At 38.4% G+C, this 21,914-nt stretch overlaps 2 protein-coding genes across 12 annotated transcripts in view; one reads left to right on the forward strand and one right to left on the reverse strand.

Annotated features, from left to right (window-relative positions):
* XDH (xanthine dehydrogenase) overlaps positions 1-209 on the reverse strand; it is a 107,698-nt gene extending 107,489 nt beyond the window's left edge. Inside the window, exon 1 of one of the 3 annotated variants that reach the window (XM_088161094.1) lies at positions 29-209. The gene's annotated coding sequence lies outside the window, so the exon portion shown is untranslated. The remainder of the gene's footprint in view (positions 1-28) is intronic. The other 2 variants (XM_088161100.1, XM_088161102.1) reach the window with 2 other exon arrangements.
* A 63-nt stretch (positions 210-272) lies between these two features.
* The window catches only part of CDC42BPA (CDC42 binding protein kinase alpha), a 180,973-nt gene continuing 159,331 nt past the window's right edge, over positions 273-21,914 (forward strand). For all 9 annotated transcript variants that reach the window (XM_088161092.1, XM_088161084.1, XM_088161085.1 and 6 more), the window contains exons 1-2: positions 273-405; positions 1,137-1,361. In XM_088161092.1, coding sequence (XP_088017218.1) covers positions 1,166-1,361 — 196 coding nt within the window. In that variant the 5' untranslated portion in view covers positions 273-405; positions 1,137-1,165. The remainder of the gene's footprint in view (positions 406-1,136; positions 1,362-21,914) is intronic.

The following is a 21,914-nucleotide window of genomic DNA, read 5'->3' on the forward strand; positions in this document are numbered from 1 at the left end:
ACGCACACACACACACCCGCACACGCACCGCCCGAGGATGCCCTTTGCCCGGGGGGGCGAAGCCGGGACACCATCGCGCCGCCGGGAGTGAAGCCGCCGCCGCCGTCGCCGTCGTCAGGGCCTCCCGGCCCGCAGCGTGCGGCCGAAGCGGAGGCGCCGGCGCTTTCCCTCCGCCTCAGGACGCGCACCGGGTGGAGGAGGAGGAGGAGGAGAGCGCCGTCTCCGCAGCAGCAGCAGCCGCCGCCGCCGCAGCCATGGGAAGGATTTGACAGGGCTCGGAGAGCTTTTGCCGGTGTGTCGGGGCGCGCGTCCCGCCCGCCGCCCCTTGGCGCAGCGGAGGAGAAGGGGGCGACAATGAAGACTTTAGTTTTTTTGAATCACTGAAAAGCCTTAAAAGGAGACTCGGTAAGGAGGAGGAGGAGGAAGGGAAAGGCTGCCCGGGGCAGGACGTGGCTGCGCCCTGAGGAGGGGGGGCTGCGCCCCACCCCGCGGTGGCCGCGGAGGCGCGGCCGGGGGAGGCGGCGGGGGGCGGCGGGGCTGCGCGGCCCCTCATCCCTCCCTCCCTCCTTCCCTCTCCGCCGGTGTGCGCCCTCGATTCTGCTGCCTTTCGCTTATATAAATACGTAAATACATCTGTTTTTCCCTTCCCATCCGTCCTGGGAAGCGGAACCGGAGGGGCTGTTAGCCCGTGGTGCTGCGGCGGGGCTCCTCGCAGGATCGCGCTGCATGATCTGCATTGGGAATGAAGGAGAAGACCTTCTTAAATATATTAGTGCGTGTGCCCGTGCGCGCACGGTGAAATCGGTATCAGGCAGTCTCGGTTGAATTTGAGTGCAGTTATTATTGTTAAAGCATCAGGAATGTCCATATATGTTTTTGCCCCACTTCTTATTAAGCCTATTGAATTTTTTTTAAAGATAACTATTTTGTTCTCTTAAATGTCATGCATACACAGATCTCCACACTGTTTGTGTGTGTCTGAAACTCCAAGGGTTTAGTTTCAGGCTGGGAACACCGAGGTGGGCTGGCAATTAAGGACCGCCACAGTTTGACACTTGTTAAAAATACTGTTGACTTCTTTTTAAACAACAAAACCCTCAAAAGTTTTTTTTGTTGTTGTTGTTTTTCTGACAAAGTAATAATAATCATTAAAAAAGAAACCCCAATGCAAACTGAAACAACCATGTCTGGAGAAGTGCGTTTGAAGCAGTTGGAGCAGTTTATTTTGGATGGGCCAACACAGACTAATGGGCAATGCTTCAGTGTGGAAACCTTGCTGGATATACTCATCTGCCTTTATGATGAATGTAATAATTCCCCTCTGAGAAGAGAGAAGAACATCCTTGAGTATCTAGAGTGGGGTAAGTTTGAATGTGTTTATTTTGTGTATATCCGTCCATGTTCCTGTCTGCTTTGTATAATGTCTCTGTTATTTATGTGTGAGAGGGGATTGTTTATAAAACTCAGTGTTTTACTGGGAAGTGTTATCAGTTTCACTGTATTTAAACGTGATTGTGGTGCTAAAAAGAAATCTGTATTGGTTTTTTTCTTTAAGGTATGCATGTAAAACATGCTTCATATTTTAATTTTTTCTTTTTTGACATGGATCGGGCTTTTGTATTCGAAGCATATTTGTTTGCCTTCAGGCCCAGCTGTTGAGTTTTGTATCCTAAAGTTGCTGAGAATATGGAATGGTGAGGGATAAATTCTCCAGTTGAATCCATACTGCTTTAAAATAAAGCATGTTGGTCAACACGAAAATCCTTCAGCTTTCTGAAATGATAAGGGTTTGAAACATCTGTGAAGATGGAGAAGATGACATTCTCTTCTTTAATATTAAATTGTTGCTGACTTAAGTAGATTGGTTTTTTCATCAGGAAAATCAAAGTTGAAAAGCAGAATGAAACTCTGTGTGTCCCTGGCAGACTTTTCATTTAGTGGGAGATAGGGTATTAGTAGATTTTGGAAGGAAAGAGAGTGAATGATATTGTGCCAGTTCTTCTTAAGTTGTCACAGAACTGGTTGACTCTATTTTTTTCTTTTTAATTCTCTTTCTTCCTCCTCCTAAACTCAGATGTAAACCAGAAGATGCAGTCTGACATAAGAACCTTGATGGGAATGGTTACTGTATCTGACCTTCAAACTTCAAAGTCATGCTGCACTTCTGTATTTGCATACAGAACCATTTACCACATTTGCTTTGTAATAAATACATCAGCAGGCTTCCTTTATTTAAAAAAGCATAGTTTTGAAACACGTAACAGGCATTTGATTAATTAGGTGGTTGAGCTCTTTAAAATGAAGTTGCTGCGGAAAGACGTTGTTTTGATAACTGATCTAACAACTTGAGGCTGATATGTGTGTGTTTTATTTTTCTGCTTCTCTCTGTAGTCATACTGACATCTAAAGGACATCTGACTCAGTAATTAAGTTTCTTGTAGTGTTCATATTGCACTGTTTTTTGTTTTCTTATTATCTGGAGGAACAGGCTATAATTAGTGCATTCTAGCTAAGGAGGAAATAGTAATTAAAAGTACTTCTGAAGAATCTTCTTCTAAAACTGTCACTGGCATACAGAAGCTGTGAAAGACTGGGAAAATATGATGGCTCCAAGGGTATTTTCTATGCAGGAACTTGATGTAGTCTTCAGCGGATCTAGCCAGCTGATACCTGTAAATAATAATAATAACCAAGTTAACCATGATGATGATGATCTGATCAGATGATCAGAGCAGCACTGCGTTTAGGACCCATTGTATTGGGTGCTGGTGCGTTCAGTGGCGTTTGTTTGATGGGTAAATGCATCATTGCAAGGCTCTGCCAGTACCTGAAGATTTCTGTCATAAGCTTTCCCGTCTGCTGATGGAAATAATAAACTGTTTTGGAAAGGCTCAACTAGAATAAGGTTTCTTGCTGGCCTATTTTTCCTGCTATTTTTCCACTCTTATGCTCCAACTGTGCCTTAGCAGGACTCTTAGGCTTCAGAGAAGACCAGTTGCTCCCGTTTCCAGGGCTGAGTTGCTATGGTCCTCTGTCTGCTCCCAGCTCTGTTCTCCAGGCTTCTGCCCTGGGAGCTTTTTCAGGAGGGTTTGTGAGGTGACATGGAAGAGCCAGCTGTTGCTAGTACCTGCCGGTGGAAGTGTCTGCGCAAATGATGTCCTTATCGTGCAGACACTCGCAGGAGTGTCTCCTCTGAGGGCCAGCAGACCCCTGGAGAAACAGGAGGTCTCTGGCATTCCTCTTGGCATCAGGGAGTTGGCAAAATCAGGCTCTTACAGAGGTCGGGTACCCTCTAGTGCTCTGGTGCAGTGGAGTTGCTGAAGGTACCCTGTGCTTTGATGTAATCGTGACCTCTTGTATCTCTCTCCCCAGAAGGAGAAACGATGCAAGTGGCTGATTAGAAAGAGGTTATATGTGGTTTTAAAGTCAGAGATGTGCTGAGTAGTGGCAGAAGTGGAAGGCTGGCAGCCAGAAATCATGGACTCTGCCCTCTCCTCTCTGAAGGACTCAGTGTTGAAGTGCTTTCAGCTCAGTTTTTTTTTTCAGCTTCTCTATTTGAACAGCAGGAAAAATAGCACAGATTTTACACCAGGGAGTTTTGAAAGCTGCTGCATGTAAAGCGCTCTTGGTTTTGAATGTACCATATAAAATAGTGTGTATTAATTTATTTTTCCCACCAGTGGAATAAAACTTAAGGCCTGGTGTATCTACTAGTGGATGTCAGTTGGATGCTGGCATTTTGTAGGTTTCTGCCAAACATTCACAGATTTGCTAAGTTGCTCTGGAGAGTGCAATCTGAATGTATTTGAACTGGTCAGGGTACTGGTATGAACTGGTATGTTTGTGTGTTTACAAAGTGCAAAGTGCAAATTTATTCCTGAGAACGGTTTGTCATCTTAAACTGCCTTTTTTAAAAATAAATTATTCTTTCTAGAGGTAAATAAGGTTTATAGTCTATTAATTTTAAGAAAAGGCTAATAAAAGGCTGTTCAGTGATCACAGACTCCTGTTGAGCAGCAAATCATTTTTTCTTCCTTTCAGCAGTGTAGTTTTGAGGTGTTACTGTTTGGTTTTGTGGAGAGTTTGAGCTGAGGTTGCATTTGTGGATGTGTATTTTTATACAGACTGTTCTGAGATGTTATCTGCTGTATTTCATGTAAGACTGAACCATAATCTGATTTTTTGGGGGAAAGGTTTAGGAGGTATTCTGCCATGGAAAAGCTAATGTCTTAATGACAGCCATGTGACTGCTGCTATATTTAGGGGAACTAAGAAGCTTCATGTTCTAGTACTTAGATCTTTTAGGACTACTTTATGAACTTGTAATCTAGAACTATAACTTATTTTAAAAATGAATCAGGGTAAAAGAATTGAGATCTGACCTAATTGTTCATATTTTGGGTTGATACTGGAAGTTTAACTCAGGAAGTGGAGAAAGTTAAGGTCTCTAAAATGTGAAGTTGAGTTTTAAATTTTGTAGGATTTCAGTCTTTTTTGCTGTTTGAAATAACATTAGAATGGTTAGAAGTGTCAGGTTAATTATTTTGTGATTCAGAAGCTGCTTTGCTTCTAAAATCCTATCTTTGGCTTTAAGTGAAAGCAATTGCATTCCCTATTCTTATACAGTATTAGTTTTGTGGCTTGTTAATAAGATGATTTTATTTTGTTGTTTATATTACATAGGTATCTTATATGCTACCACAGCCATGGAAACAGCCATTGCATTTGTGTTCAGAGGGTTAAATCAGGGCACATTTTGAGATAACAGGAAGAAACTGGAACATTTAGATTTGGCTTGTTCTATGTATTTGATGCTAGTTTTCATTTTTATCTCTATTGATAGTTGTATTTGTGATTTAGAAAAGGGCTTGTCTAATTATAGCAACTGGAGCTTACCAGAAAAAGCTGTTGAGAATTCCAAGCACTTTGCTTTTTCTTTTCTACTTGTGTGTGAGTTGCCGTGCTGACGCAAGAGCGTAAGGGAGGTAACGAAGGCTGATAAGGTGAACTTGAGAGAGAACTGGAGAGATAAAAAGAAGCTTTTGGAGATCTTTTGGAGATGTTTTGGTTCTGGGAAAACTTTCTTTCCAATGGCTCCAGTTTGAATTGCTTTTAAAAAGAAACGAGAACAATGTTATTTAGGATGTATTGAAAGAATAGTGGAATAAACCTCAAAATGTGTGGTGATTGAAGTGAGGGAAGCTGGAGGGCACTACCAGTACTGTGGTGAGGTCAATGACTTGATTAAATCTGTGCTGGTGTTGGAAAAATGTAAACGGTCCTTTAGTAAAATTTTTGTTTGGTTGGTTTTGTTCAGTTATTGTTTTTGTTTGGTTTGGTTTTTTGTTAGTTTTTTTTGTTTATTTCCTACTGAAGAAAGCTTTGGAAGATGGATTAAATTGTTCTCATTTCATCTCTAGTAGAACTGAAATGTGTGGTGTTTATGCAGTGCTGATATGGTCATGCACTAGACTGTCATCATTGGTCTCATACTTCTGTTATTCAGTTGTGCAGCATGTGTGTTCTGGATATTAAAAATGGTTCCATCACCATACAACCAATTTTTCAAGACAGAGTTGTGGAGAGATTGTCTGTGTTATCCTTCTGGTGATCTCTCTCATGGTTTTTTAGTTGGGTTTGTTTTTGCATGTTAGTTACAAAAGAAAACAAAATCTTGTCTCCAGGCTTCTGCACCTTTTCTTTATCTCTATATAGGTCAAACAAACAAACAAAGTCACAGTCATTTTCAGCTATGCGTTGTTTATATTTTGTTTTTAAAAAAGACTGTTAAAAAACAGTCATTCATCTAGGTCCTATTCTTAGCAGACAGTAAGACTTAGCAATCAACTCTTTCAAGTTTTGCTGTTTTGGTTTTTTTTTAAAGTACTTTTTAAAATACTTCAGTGCTCAGTAGTTTCCAACCTTAGTACTATCTAACCCATTAGAAGAACTTATTTTTTTCCTAATTGCATTCTAAAAGGCATCAACTTCTTTATATTCTAGTCATAAAAATGGGAATACCTCCTGGTCTGACGTAAGCAAAACCAGTTACTCAGTTCTTTCTGGGAAAGAATGAGCATCTTGCTTGTCAAGGCTGCTTAATGTGCTTAGGCATATTCCTAATTTTAAATGGGAGTTATTTCATTGCTTGCAGCTGAGCCATATGAACTGAAGGGGCTCCATCAATGTAGAAGGCATTGTGGCATTCTTGACACATAAATTTCTGACATTGTTTGCAGTAACACTTTACTGCTTATTTTATGTAATCTGTTGTTTCTGTTACGTAGCTGCAGCCAACAATTAAATGCTTTTTATTGATTAGGGTGAAAGTAGAAGGTTCTTCAGTGCTCTCAGATAGAAACGACCTTCAAATCTCTGTTTCAGAATATTGTGTAAATATCTTTTATACAGATGCAGTTCTACACCACCTTGAAAAAGAAGGAAACAGTATTTGCAGGAAAATGCATAGAAGAATGGTTGCTCATGCAGGCTTTAGTGTTAGGTAGCTCTGTGTTGAAGGTCTATACCTTTTAAATTGTGATAGTTTTTCCTACATTTATTTCAGTTTTGATTCTTTCCTTGAACACAGTAAACGAATTACTGTAAGTTTATCAATACTTCTAATGTGATCAAATGAGCTGAGACCATTTAGTTAATTCTACTTGTTTTTTATTAGTTTCCAGTAGAGTGAGGCATTAATCCATTGTAACATGTTTGTTTCTTTGCACATTTTCATTACCCTAAGTGGTTCTTTTTTAACTCCCTTAATTTTAAGTAGAAATAAGTTTAAAGGGTGTTCTTTTTGGCTGTTTTTGTTCTGTTGGGCAGGGGAAGTTTGGAATTACTCCAAGGCTGCCTGTTTTGGGGCATATTTGGGTATATGTCTTCAGGTTGACTGACTTCTGTCAGTAATGTCCTGTTTGTTGGAAAGGACCATGGCTTGCTTAGATAGAAAGCTAACTAATACTTAGTTTCCAGGAATTTTAGAAATGCCTTTATTCTGTACAGAAATTCCTCGCATGCTTTGGTCTAATGGGGACAGATGGAGAAATACAATTATATGAGTTAGTCTGCTCAGTGGGCATTATAAACCTCATGACAACACAATAAATTCCCTGTTACTAGGACATTTCATGTTTAAGGGTTAATCCAGTAGGGTTTTTTTTTATGGTATGATCATAACTGTAAAATATACTGCTGAAGGTGTGTTTGAATTTTTAACCTCTCTGTAGGATATGAGGCTGTGTGTGTATGTACCTGATTAAACTCCTTCCTTGTCTTTTGGCCCATCTCTCCTGCACTTTACTGACGTATTTTTTTTATAACCTGCAGCATATTATTATATCACAGTTGACTAAAGTGTGGATATTGTGCCCCAAAAGCAATGAGTTTAATTGGTCCAATATAGTTCAATTCTTAAAATACATATATATATATTCTTTTTTTACAGAAACGAGTAGAAGCTACCTTACATCCATAGATCCGTGTTTGAATCCTGAATAGCAGCAGCAAATAACAGTAATTTCTCTACTGAGTCATACCTGTGGCTGGAGAGACCAGTGTTGTTTTGAAATTTTCTTATGAATAAATTGCAAATACAGGATTTTGAGATACAAAGTGGTTGTAGGCTACTATCCTGAAAACCATTTTCCCCATTTTATTTTATGAAAGTGAAGTGTAATAAAGTATCCTGGATGTGTCTTTGAAAAATATTATCCTATTCTTAGCATCCCTAATTGCTTTTATCCTGTAAAAAATTTACAATCTCCATTTGTGCAGAAAACTTCCAGAAGTTACTAGATCCTGCTGCCAAGCTCTAAAACCTGACTAAAAAAGCTTAATAGCTGCGGCAGGATTGAAAGAAAAGGCCAGTTTCTAGACTCTTTAAGTTTTATCTTTTGGCAAAGCAGACATTCCTTCCATAAGCATTTGTACTTGTTTAATTTGATTTTCTTTTTCTGGCTGAACAACTGGAATATTTTGTTCTACTCTGGTCTAACTTACCTCAACACGTTTTTTCTCTAAAATCCTCATTAAGCTTGGGAATGCCACTAATGTGGACCAAAATCTTTTAAAAATGCAAGTGATTTAGGTCAGTCATGTGCAATCTTTTGTTAACGACAAGATTTTTATTTCAAATAGCTTAAACATGACATTAGGCTTAATAATAACTGCAAAAATCTTCTATTCAGATAGGTCAGTTTGCTTTATTTCTAGTAATACAGCCTAATTAGGTTCACTAGCAGTCACCATGGATAAAATCCACATGAGGTATATCCAGACTCCGATGACTTCGGGTTTCATAATTCTTCCTTATCCGTATCCAGACTTCCAGTTTGATTTAAATTAGTTTTGTTAATATTGCAGGTTTCTTTTATTCTTAGGGATCAGCTTCTTAGTACACCTTCTCTTGGCAACATTTGAAAAGCTTTTCGTGGGGGCCTTGTAGATGTTAGGAACTGTGGTATTTTTGTAGGCCATTTTGGGGGAAAAACTGTTACTTTGTTCAGCAATTTAATGGAACTGTACAGTACTTTTTTTGTAGAAATAAAAAGTGAGTTTAGTGTGCCATTCCAAGTGAGAGAGGAAAAAGTGTTTGTAAATGCTAATAAAAGTAATTGCATTTCCTTCAAATGTTGTGGGATTAGAAAAGCAATTCTTCCTTGGTCTTTTGTTCAGTTTCCTTTCAGTCTCAGAGTTTGAGGCTTGGGGGAGGATGTGGTGGAGGGCCTGCTGGTTTCTGAGTCCTTCCTCTGCTCCTTTCTCTGTGGTTTTCCATAGACGGTGTTATTCTAAAGGGACTTATCTACCTGCTCAACTGAGGCCTTGTGCATTTCTTCCTTGCTTCCATTCTCTTGCTTTTCATCCCATCTAAATCTCAGTTTGTGTTTCTAATGTGGTGTGGATATCCATGTGTCAGTCTGATCTTCCCATTGCAGAATCTTGGTTTCTGGATTTGGATTGGTATTTTTTCTTTGTTTTCCCTAGTCATCCCCAAGCTTTCATGATTTTCTTGGCCAGATTCATAATACAAGAGATTATGTGTGGAGAATGGTAGCAAAAAGTTGTCACCTGTGTGAAAAATACACACAAGGCCTTACCCACAAGTGCATCCATACAGTGTTTCCTGTAAATACCCTGTATATTTCTTATAAGATCAATTGACTTACTATCATTTATCACTTTGCTTTGTTGGCTTTTGTAGAACTGGAGCCTTGGGCTGTTTGTTCTGGCTATGAGTGATCTATTTTACTCATGTAGTCTCAAAAGGATGAGACTTAAGTGAGAGTAAAACTTTCCCATTTTAATACCTGAAACTAAGCTAAAAAAGTGATAGGAAGGGTGGCAATTACTTTTGTCTGTCCGGTGGTTGAAAAACATGTCATTTGTGCTGTGGAGACACCGCAGTTCTAAGGTATTTCCTGCTCGTGCTCATTAAAGTTCCTTCACCTTTACCACGCTGCCTTTTGTAAATAAAGCGCTGTGTTGTCTGGATGTTTTGCAGGACACATAGTAACAAGAGGAGGAGGAGGAAATAGAAGTCACATTTTGATTGCAACTCACTGGTTTTATCTTGGGTGGGGGCTGACTTGATGATGTCTTAAGGCTGGCTAAGTCCACTGATCTTTGTTCTGCTGGTGTTTGCATGGGCAGAGGGACACAATCCAGTTAACAGCCAAGCTGCAAAAGCACATTGAGATCTGTCAGTATGGGTCTGTGAAGGTATTGTAGTGGTGTTTGTATAAAAGCAAGGGGCTAGGATTGTGACAGCCCAGACTTCTGTGGCTTCACCTACTACATACAGCTCCTGTGCTCCAGGCTGCTTGCCTCTCAGATTCCCTCTAGCACACAAGAGAGCTACAGGACTTTTATTTTTGCAAGGAGAAAGTTTCTAACCATGAAGAGGGATCTTCAAATTAACTGTCTGATTTTGATGATGGTAATTCCTCGCAAAAAGAAAATGTTGGTCTTGTGTGTCCTGTGGTATTGGGCATAGTATCACTCAGTGTCTTTACACTGTTTTTGTTGTATACTTTGTAACTGAAAGACAAGGATTCTTATGTTAACACATTTGGAATAGTTTCGTTCTATTTCCCCCAACTTTTAGAAAACACATGGTGTACTGTTTTGTGATTATTTAAAAAGATCCTTTTATAATTTTGATAGGGACTGACACAAAAGAGACTTGTTTTCTCTTGAACTGATATGTTAGAGGAAATTATAGAAGCTGCTTCCTATGCAAACAGAAATTTGCAGAGAAAACCATTATCATTTTGCTGTTGTGTCATTCCACCTCCAATACCGGCTATTTTCACCTTCACAGCTAGCAGGCACTTCTGGGTAACCAAAGATGTACTTTTAAATTTCTGCATCTTTATAAAAGTCATAATTTAATTCTTGAAATTAAATTAGTCAAGTGGGTTTTTCTGGATCTAAGTAGGCTGGCTAAAAAATGTACTGTCTATTCCCTTATATGTTACTGTTTTTCTGAAAATAAAGGATGACTTAATATCTCCATTGATGATAATTCATGCTCTGAAAATGCAAACACTATTTTAGAGTTAAGATTGCCAAGAGAAAATGGTATGCAATGTGTATTTACCACAGCTGGTGTGTATTGTTTCATTAACTTGTTCTTTTTTGGTTAACTTTATCCTTGAGTAACACTTCAGAGAACCAGTCTGGGAACCAGTTGCCTTTGGTGGTGTAGCTTCTTAGCTACTTCAGTGAGTATCTGTGCAGTTACACTGCTGAGCACATGCTGCGGGAGCTCCTGCTAACGCCCCCAAGTCTCTTCCTCTGATGTAGCAGAGATGTCATCTGATCTTAGCAGTAGTAGCCTAGTGCTTAAACTTTCTGGGGGAGAAAAATGTGTGCAGCAGGGGCAAGGAGCTGATGATTTGCTGTTTGCTGATTGTCTAGATATATTCTTCTTGAATTTTTTACATTCTTCTTCTCCAAAGCTAAGATCATTTTATAGAATTTGTATTACTTACTCACAATATTACATTCACTTTGTGGTCCTTGGCACTACGAATATGAAGGAATCTCGTCCAATAAAAGTCTTGATATTAGTACTTAAAACCTTGCTTTAATTTCACCATTGAGTTTTCTTGAAACAAGTCAGTCTAAAGAGTATTTTCCTTTATCTTGGTCATGTTGTTCATGTTGTCAGTAAATGTATTTAACCATGTGTATGATCATAGTTATAATTACAAAAGTTTTTACCTGATATGTTGCTGGCCATTGGTTGGTTCTACAACCTCAATGCATTCAGCTCTTAACCAGGCTGAATTTGTGGCACTAAAATCTTTAGTTCACATCAAAGTGTCATATAATTATTCACAACTTGAATAATTTTATTCCATGTGACCTTGTGACTTTTTTTTTCTCCATCTACCTTAATTAGGAAGTAGAATGTTTATTGATAATTCATACTGATGGCAGGTCATGATCAGCAAAATGTAATTTTACACTTTAAAACCTACCATTAAGCAGATATAATTCTGTCTCTAAAAGAAAAATTCTTGTCTAGTTTCTTTCACTTCGGAGAGGGTTTCCATGTTTTGGGGATTTTGGTGGTGGCTTTTTTTGTTTTGTTTTTTGTTTGTTTGTTTGTTTGAGGTTTTTTGTTTGTTTTGTTTTTTCTTTTCCAGTTTAAGGAAACAATTTTCTCAAATATGTCAGTATCAGTGAGGTTGCATCAAATTAATTCGTGTGTTTGGGGCAAGTATTTTCTTTAGTAGTTTGATGTTATCCCACTTATTCTTAAAGCAGTAAAGAAAACTTAATGACTGCTAGATTTGCATGGCACTTTTGCTAATTTTAGGCTATCATTTATTGCTGCTTTACTTTAGATTCTCAGTTTCTCTCAGACACACCTTCTCCAGCTCTCTCTGTGTTCCCTGTCCCTGGCATGTGAAATCACATGCTCTTACAGTGACAAGGTGCAAAGGTCATTCTTAGCATGGTTCCAGTAATAGGGGTACAAATCCATTTCCTATGAGAAGTGTCAGAGGAAATTTGCAGGGGATGGAAGATGGTAAATGAAGTAATTTTGGCAAAGCTACAAGGATTTCTTCTTGGTATGCTGATCATTGTTTTTAATAACACCCCCACACCCTCCTTAAAGCTCATGGGAGAATTTTCATTACCTTCCAAAGAATCTGGATCAAACTGCACATTTGAATTAAGCATAATAACTTATCACAGGTCTTGGGGTCTTTTGTGTGGGTGTGCTTGTAAAACAGAGTGCAGAAGAGCTACATGGCTACTACCTGATGTCCCTTCCCAGAGTATTCCCATCAGACAGGAATATTTGAAGTCTTTAAGAGTGCTGCTTGGTGAAGTTTTCAGACTCATGATTTCAGCATTGACAAATAAACCAGATTCTCTTCTTTCTCTTTGCCTTAGTGTCTGTCTCATACCTTATTTTTCTGTGCCAGGCACTTAAAGACCTAGGTGCTATTTTCCTTGCTGCTTTTTCATCTTTGAGAGAAAAACAGCTTCTCTACTGAAAGACCATTTCCCAGATGGTGTGTCAAGATTTGAGAAAGTTTAGACATCTGAATGGTGATGGATTCATCATGTGGTAGGCATTGACTTTAATAGCTATGAGCCAAAATTGTCATGTTTGTCTGGTAGGAAGAAGAAGGCATTTCTAAGCCTAATTTTGCTCTCAATTAATGGAGATAAGCATGCTATTGATTCACTGATGCCCTCATGATACTAAAGCAGTTCATATTTGCTGCTGAGCTTCTGAAGAAAGCCAAACTATTTGAGGGCATTATCTGGTTAAGTATTTATACTTCATTTGCTGTAGCTTTTTCTAGATATCAAGAGAGAATGTTTTCTTTATTTTGCTTCACTCTTTTATAGTATGCTTTTAAAATGTGTGTTTATTTCCTGGTTGTGGGGGTTGTAAATATACTTTTTTCCTTTCAATTACTTTCCTGGTGAGAAAATAATTTACAGTAGTATTGGGTACTTCCATATATTACCTTGAAAACCTGTTTGAGAAAAGTATATGGGCATTAGCATATGAAATATCTCTGGAAAGAAATTGAGGCACAACTGTGATTTGTGAAGATGATTTAAAAATTCAGTGGAAAAGCAGTTTCTAGGATCCAGGTTTATGCTTGTGTTCCTTCCAATTAAATTTTTTTCTTGCAAGTTTTTTGAAATGTTTATTGTGGAAATTCCTGAAGGTGTGGGTGGCGTGTAACTTCTGTGTGTTTAAGGGCTTTATTTATTTGCTTAAATTTCCAGCATACTGTTTGGGTACCGTTCTAATTTTATTTCTGTGAACTTGTTGCTGTGATGTCCTCTTTCCTCCGTCTCTTGTACCTTCAGCATTGTAAGACTTGAAGCAGTGGCAATTGTTTTATTTCTCAGAAGGGAAGTGTTCTTTGCTGCAGTGGTCAGGTGGATGCTTGCCAGAATTGTGTTTTGAGCAACTGTTTATGTGTGTTGAACTTGGACCTCCATAAAAATTAATCTTCTTGTAACTCATACAGTGGTTTGTTTGTACCTCACCTTTTCAAAATCTTTCCTGCATGCCACTGACATTTCAGAGAAGTTTTCCTAGAATGTCTTAATGTCTTACATAAATTGAAATGCATACATTTAAATCTTGTCTTGTGTTACCTATTTATGGAATAGATTTGCACTGTCTCCTGTGGCATGTTAGGGTTTAGCTTGAGTGGACTTTGAGGAATGCTGATGGTTGTGGTGTTGGAGCAAGTAACTGTCAGGCTGCAAAATTCAGATCATTGCTACACTAGAAACTTAACCCATACAACTCTGTATGCTTTCAGGAAATCAAATGTAATGTCAACAGAGATAACAAGAAACTCTTTGATTATTATCTGCAACTAATGCTGGGAATTACCTCCTGGAAAGCTGTATCTGCATAGGTATTGCTCAGAAAAGTTTTAATTGAAGGTTTAGGCCGGTTCTCTTAAAACCTTGTACTTAATCATCAGTTAAGGTGAAAAAGACAGTATAGGCAGTTTCATAATGCTGTCACTTCTGTGGATCAGGAAATTCCCCCTTCCTACCCCTCCTTTTTTTCTGCCTAGTGCTTCTGAGTATCTGTTTCCTGCCTCTTCCCGCTAACACTCTGAACTGCCCTTTGAGGAATTGATTTTAAAGCAAGTGTGCTAAGTAAAAGTCAGCTTTCCATCAAGAATGGATAGTCTGCATTTTTTGTTAACTTCGTTTTGCTTAACTTTGTTTACTGCTTAAGAACTTCTGAGCACATTCTGTAGAGTGCCCGGAGGTTGGTTCGTGGTCAGTCTGTTCTTGCAGCAACTTAGTCATGACATACCGAAGGAGAAATGTGAAATTTTTCTTTTTTATATAGTACTGCAAAAGAAAAATTCAAGAACTATTCATGAGCTATTACTTTGCAGATAGGAACTATTTCTGAGGCACAGTGTAATTTATGTAGTAACCACATAATGCTATGCATCAGAAGTTATTTATGGGGCAGTTTGTTAAATAAGGATATTTCTGAGTGATTTTGCTGCCTCATTATAATTTGCATTTACTTGTGTTTCATTTGAGCAGAAACATTTTGTACAAATTGCTGTAACTTGTCTTTTTGCTCTGTCATGTTCAAATGGCAAAAGCTCCTCAAGTGTCCCAAGGTAGCTATTTATGATATACCAGGAATAGTGGAATTGGAGTTGGCATCGAGTCTCTCAGCGTTCTTCAGAGAAAGTATGGCAAGGGTTGGAGTTTGCCTTCCATGGCCTTTTGCCATAGCCAGCTCTTGTTCATACTGTCTGGACAAGGAGAAGGATTAACTATTCCTCTGCTCTGCTGTTGCACATTTAATATTCCTAAAATGATTTAGTGATTTAGGGTTCTTATTCTTGATGTGGTACAGCAAGGCTTTAGAAACTTGCCTCCTTTCTTTTACAGGTGTGGAAGGTGACCAGTTAATTGGTGCTCTGGCGTGGTAGGCTTACTAAAACGAATTTGTTTTCTTACTAGCCTGTGGGCAGTGGAATTCGGGGTTTTAGTCCAGTCTTGGCTTCATCAGCACATGGATAGAAAAGAGTAACTTTTACTGAATTTGTTGATTGTTTAAAGGGAGCTGTCTTAAAAAAAATATTAGGCTTCAGCCTGACCACATGACATCTGAAATAATGGGCAGTCATTCACACCTGTGTAAAATCAAAGACAGAACAGTAGTGGGTTTTAAAATTTGTTTTGTTTTGTTTATTTGTATGGAGCAGTGACATCTGAATGAAGTGCAAGCTAGTACAAAACCAGATCCTACATCAGTATTTGTTCTGGAAAGCTGCAATAGCTCATTTGTGGTTTTTCTGCTTGTAAATAATGCAGTTAGCCCACCTCCTGCTGAATGTTTTTATTCATTTTATGATTCTGCTGATGAATGTCTCTGCTTCTCTGAACTATATTAAAGAAGAATACAGAGTAAGTTACTTGGTGATTTCTTGAGTTAAATCCCAAATTGCAAAGAAGAATTTAGTGTTCTTCTGGAGGCTCCTGAGTCTTTTTTGCCTTCTCTTCTCAATTCCATATAACAGAGGAAGCTTTATTTTATGTAGGTTAGTATAGTCACTTCCATTTTGTGAGCTCGGTGCTATAGTAGGTGAGCTGCAGATTAAATGGAGAGTAATTCCTTTACTCATCCCTTTGAATGCTTTTCCCCTCTTGGTTGTGCCTTTAACTGCTGACTGTGACTGATGGGCACCACACAAAAATCTCCAAGACTTTGTTAGCACAGTCAACATCTTTGTTTTAAGGTATTTTTCAGCACCAAGCATGATAATAATTTTCCTGTGAGTTGGTTTAATTCCTCAGAAATGTTGCTGCAGATGGTTGCACTGGAAAAGAAGAGGCATATTGCTTTCTTGTGATTTCATTAACTGCATAGGGTGCATAATTTTGGAGCTTGTTAGCTGGGAAGAGTAGTTAGGATTTAGAAACTTGAAGTAATGCATTATTATTTTTCGAATGCTGTTTACAGTGTTGGGAGAAAAACAAACATAAGAAAAGTCAACGTGATTATTTTTCTTTCCTTTTTCTTTCAAGCCTGGTAGCTTCAGAAAGGAAGCTTTACCATGAGAAGAGATGTTGATGTGCTGCCGTTGCAGTGGTTCTGCAGAGCACTGACCTTCTGGTCATGTTGAGGGCACTGGCCTCTGCTTAGCTCCTGCATAAGCACAGAACAAATAAATGGTGGTTCGGAGATGCCTTCCCACGTTTGCTGAGAGTTCTGACTCATCCTTAAAACTTAGCATTTTGTCCTGAACTAACCATGAACCCTAAAGCCTCTACTCCCCTGAGATAAATATCTTGCTTTTGATTGGTTTCAACTTGATGATAGGACAGGTGGGACCAAATCTTGCTTATCTAATTCTCAGAAGTATTCCAAGTGGGTATTACATTGAATATGAGTTGACCAATGTACAAGGATTGTCTTTGAGCTGTTTAGCCTGGGATACTGTTTCTCCTGAATTTGAGGAGTTTGTGTCATACATGAAAGCATCCCCACTGCCCAGCAGATGTCTTGATCTCAGGCATCTCTTTTAAGATCAGAAGCCAGTCCTACTGGTCATTTGGAAATGAAAGGCCTAAGTAATGACTATGTTCTGCTTTTTTGTTTTTTATCTGCTGATGTTTTGTCTCCTTCCACACTCACTGGATGTTGAGCATTTTTTGGGCTACTTCAGTGATAAAAATTTACAGTACAGCTCTGCAGTTTGACATCTGCACGCCTGCAGGGAGTGAACTGATTGTTGGGTGAAGTATGTCTGCAGTTGCAGCAAAACTGACTTAAGAAGTGAAGAAGATGTACTGTGTAACTGTACCTTGTTGAGTGGACAGGAGATTTTTATTTATCTCTTTCCCAGAAATGCAACAACAGATTTTAATGGTGTAAAAACGGAGCAAGGAATGGCAGTGTTGGTGTTACACAAAAAACATAATGTAAATTTCTTCATATCTATAAAGGAATTTGGCTGCATAATGCTTGAGCTAATTCTGGGGATTGCTTGAAAGCTCAGAGAATTCCTCCTAGTCTGAAACAAAGGGCATGTGAGTATCATTTAAAGTTTTAGCCCAATAGCTGTAGCTATATGATGGTGATGTTTTCCCTGTCTGTTCCCCCCCATGGCTGGTTTTGCTTATCCCATAGGACAGTAGGGCTCTAGAAACTAATTCATATTTTGTTGGCGACTAAGCTGTCAAAGTAAGCAGTTACTTAGTGGATGAATTTATGGTTTGCTGGAAAGGAAAATGTTTGGGTTTTTTTACAAGGGAATTGAATGATGCTATGGAGAATTTTATTCTCTTTCTGGCTGCTACAGCGGTTGTTTTTTTTTAACATAATGCTGGATATTAACCACATATTTAGTATGTAGCCAGTATTGTGCATTCATCACCATATGGATCGGTTAGTTTACTTCCTGTGGTTTGATATGAAGAGATACTGAGAACTCTCAGCTGTCACTGAAATCAGTTGGAGCTCTGTTTTAAACTCTAAAGCTCTATATAATGCTATGTGCTCTATTAAGTTCATATATGGATTTCTAAAATTACCAGCTAGTATTGGATGACTTACTTTTCCTTAATTTATCATGGGCCAATTTCTGTTCTCATAAAGGCCATGACATCACTGCTCTTCAAGGGTTGTTTTGAAAGGCAGTGTATTTAGGATCTTGCCATAGAATATATTTAACAGTTTTTGTGAGAAGTCACAAGTCTTGTTGCACAATAAATAAGATGGACTGTTTTCAGGAACCACCTGAATATATCTTATCTGATAAGTGGAAGAGTTGCAGACTGTCATCATTTGTCTGTCTGTGCCCTCCAGTTTGTCACAAACTCTCCTTCAGCATTGATGTCTTATCCCATTCTTGTTGTTTTGGTGTTTTGTTTTTTTTAATTTTGACACATATTTGTCCAGTGCCAGTTTCATTCCAATGAATCATCTTTTAGTTCCATTTTTAACAGAATATTCTGCTAATTGGGCATTACAAGGCATGTATATTTACTTCATTTGTTGTTGCAGCTGTAGTTGATCTGAACATAGCTGATACTGTTTTGGAAGACAGCTTCTGTTTTGGAAGAGATGAGTAGAATTTTTCTGAATTAAAATGAGGTGTGATGCAGCTACTGGTAGATGTGGAAAGGGAGAAATCTATGTAAAAGAAGTGGTGACAAGTTGCATTTGGTTTTGTCTTGGTGTCACGGTTTGTAGAAAGGGAAGGAGGGGGCGTGCTGTGCTTAAAATAAGATCCTCTATGTGTTAAAAAAGAGTGCTTTAGAGCACATGTTCAGGATTCCTGTAGATTCAGTGAGAGTGTGTAAATGTATTTAAAGGCGTCCAGAGAGGGATCCTGTCTGCCTGCATTAGAGGCTTTCTGCCATGTGCTTTCTCAGCCTTTAGGGGATCACAGTTCAGCTTTTGCATGCTGCACCTGTCAGTTTGCCTCATCTAAGGCTTGGGGTTGATGCTATTGTAGCTTGAACACACAAAGGTGACTCTAAAGCCATAGTTCAAAGTATTTTTTTTCTTGTTCGTTTGAGGGAGGGTTTATTGCAGGGAAGCTACAGCTGTGCCATGTTTCAGTGTTTAAATACCTCACCAGTAGGGAAGCAAGGCAGTTTTTCAGTTCCGGCTCCAGTCACTTGTGGCTAGACCACAGCATCCAGGCTCTGAGATAAAGGACATTCTGTATCGCTTCTGCTTCACCATTTTTGGGAAAACAGCACTATGTTTTCTTTCTCCTGTGGTCAGCTTTGTAGTAGGAACATACTTTTCTGAATGTTAAATTAAGAAGCAGCATAACACCAATTGTCTTTCCAAAATCCAAAGTTTTGCTTTTTATTCTTTCCTCTTTTAAAATCTAACTGCTGCAGAACAAAAACAAAGCAAGCTGCTTTTCAGTTAGTCATATGTTTAAAGGTGCACCACTGTCATTATGCTTCATGTGTGGTATAGGAAGATCTTTCCTTTAGATACAGATGTGGGCTTTTTGACCCCTTTTTTCTCTGTCTTGGTGGATGTACTTCTACCTTGGTACAGATTCACAGAGTTCAGAATAGGGAAAGAAAGCCTTCAACAGAGGTAACAGAGAGAATTCCTTCAATGATATCCAAATGCTTAATCCTTACCTCCATGCTCTTTGGAGAAAGGAAACAAACAGGATACAGGTTATACTTTAAACAGTGCTCCCATGTCACTCTTCATCAGCACTGTGTCTTATTTGAAGATTTCTTTGCCCCTGGTGAATCATTACTGTTAACTTTTTCAGACCCTAAACTTGGAAGCTTGTATATCCTGCACCTTGCACTAGATTTGAGATCTCTTTGAGTAAAAACTTTCTTTTAAGCATATTAAGAAAGTACAGAGCCTTAATGCCGATGTTGGATACTCTGTCCATGAAGTTCCTGGCAGTCTGTTTGTATTCAGTATGGAGGTAGTGCTGTCCCTGGGGACATACAGGTGGTTATGGTGTAACTATAGAGGTGGCAAAAAAGTGTCTGGACTTGGCTAATTTGTGCAGAATGATGCAAATCATGTAGCAGATGTAGGTAGGGAAACTCAAGTCCAGTTTTATGGGTAAATTAATATGATTTTTCTGTTCATATTTTCTGACTACTGTCTTAAAAGTAGTCTGGAACCTGGAAAAGCAGTACTTCTTTGAGTCAGATGGTAGATTTGCAGGGTGATAGGGAAATTGTCTACAGGACCTTCTTAATGGTGGCCTTCGAATTTTGAGGGGCTATTTTTTTCCGTATCAAGATTATCTAATATGGAAAGGAATTGGCACAGCCTTATATCTTATTTCCACAGTTTTTCGTGGCAGTATCAGTCCCCATGTTTCATTCTAATTGTGTTCCTGATAGTTCCTATCTCCATTCTTTAGCTGCAGAATGTGAGTGGCAGTTGATACATGCTTCTCAGGAGTTCTGAGACGTTCCTTAATCTCAACTGTAGTATGTGATGGGCTTTAGAGAATTTATGTAAAATATAATGTGTAATACTGAAAGCCATAAGTTTAAGAATTTAACCTGGATCTCTGTCTTACCTTTCCCTGTTGATAGCCTTGGAGGCACAAAGGATCTTTAGAACTAGTAAATTTGTGGAGTTATCAGTGAGTGATACTCAGAGAAAACAAGAGGTCCTGGCCTCTGTACCCCATGTCCATGGGGAATTAAACAAGATGCATACAGAAGAACTAGTCCTGTATTGTGCATCAGAGCTGTTTAATTTATTTTAACCTGCACAAAAGTCATCTGTTAATCAGAGGTTTATAAGAAATGTTGTGCATTGTTGCTGCCTCCTTAGTTCTGTGAGAAGGATCCAACCTACAAATACACCCATGCTTACCACCCTGAGTGAAGGTATTTAGACTGTCTGTATTTTGGTTATGGGTTTGGGTTTTTTTTCTGGCTATGAGCCCGTTTCCAGTAAATATATGAGAAGTGGAACAGGGACAGAATCCAAAAGGAATCTGAAATGGTTCAAATATCTTGGCACGTCTTTTAGAGGATCGTCTGTGTCATGTTCTGATGTGTGCAGATGAAGTCAATGTTTGTAACTATTGTGGACTTCCTAACTGATTTTTATTTGTGGGGAAACAGTAAAGCTTGTACTGAAAAGAATCCTTCAAGTTGAAAATTTCTGTTCTTAAGAACAAAAGCAAAATCTTCCTAATCATACTTTGCTGTTATCAAAGAGCTGTCTGAGGTATTCACCTCATTTTTGACTTCTCCTGAAGTAAGGGCAAATGCAGCTTTTTTTCTATGCTATCTTCACTGTTGATCTCATGCAGTTGTAACAATGTGATGCAGTATGTTGACATTTTATAAACAAAATATTGTTTTAAGGAGCACCTATGAAATTTGATTATTTAAAATTCTAAAGATACAAAGTATAATGGAAATAATGGAAATGTCAATTGCTGTGTGACAGAGAAGAAGTGATGTATGTATGGTTTTTTGGATGGAATTTATTCTAGCTCTTTTCTACATGCAAAAGGCATTACTTCTCTAGACTTATGTAGAACTTCTGGGTTTAACAAGTACTGAGTCATTGCCTAATTCATAATATTTACAAGTCACTCTGCATGCTCAGTTATGACTGCAGTATCGTCAGTATGGTGCAGGGTTTGTTAACTAAATGGAACTTTTAAAATTGTTTCTAAAATAAATTGCTGTTTTCTAACTGCTCTAACAAAAGACAGATAGCTTTCTGTTACATGTAGCCACTTTCTAATGAAACAGTTGAAGAAATTGATTTTTTTTAATAGTTTTTATTTAGAAACCTTTTGGGCATGTAAAGATAGATGGATAGTTCTGTAAGAACAAAGCATGGGCCAATATAAAAGTCAAGTGCTTAAAGGTGAAAAATAGATGTTATTAAATTAGACTTTATTTAGTAATGGCTGCTAATCTGCTGTTCATTCAGGTAAAATGGGATTTTCACTCTTTTAAAATACAGATATACAATTAAGACAGACTATCAGCTGGGTTTTCTAATATGTTTGATTGTTTCATTATTTCTGAAGGATTTTAATCAATAATTCTGTAAAGAATTTTTGTAAATTAAAATCTAGATCATTTATAAATATATTTTGGTATTGGAAATTGAGTTGTGGATAAAAAACTGGAGGAAGATGCTGGAATGACAAAAAATATATATGTTATTTTTAGTTTGGAAAAGCTATTCCATAGTGGTGAAATTTAACTCCAAATGCTCCATGTTCCTGCTCAGTTTCCTTTTCAGGAAGGCACGGCCACACTTAATTTGGTTTCTGGAGTTATTCTTGCATTGCAAATGGGATGCTGGAGGCACAGCTTTCCATAAACAGATTGCAGCCAAGTGGAATTTGGTGGTGGGGGTCCAGGTAGGAAGTAATTAAATGTTT

The sequence above is a fragment of the Sturnus vulgaris genome, chromosome 3 (genome assembly GCF_052056855.1).
Source record: "Sturnus vulgaris isolate bStuVul1 chromosome 3, bStuVul1.hap1, whole genome shotgun sequence".
NCBI classification, from domain to species: domain Eukaryota; kingdom Metazoa; phylum Chordata; class Aves; order Passeriformes; family Sturnidae; genus Sturnus; species Sturnus vulgaris.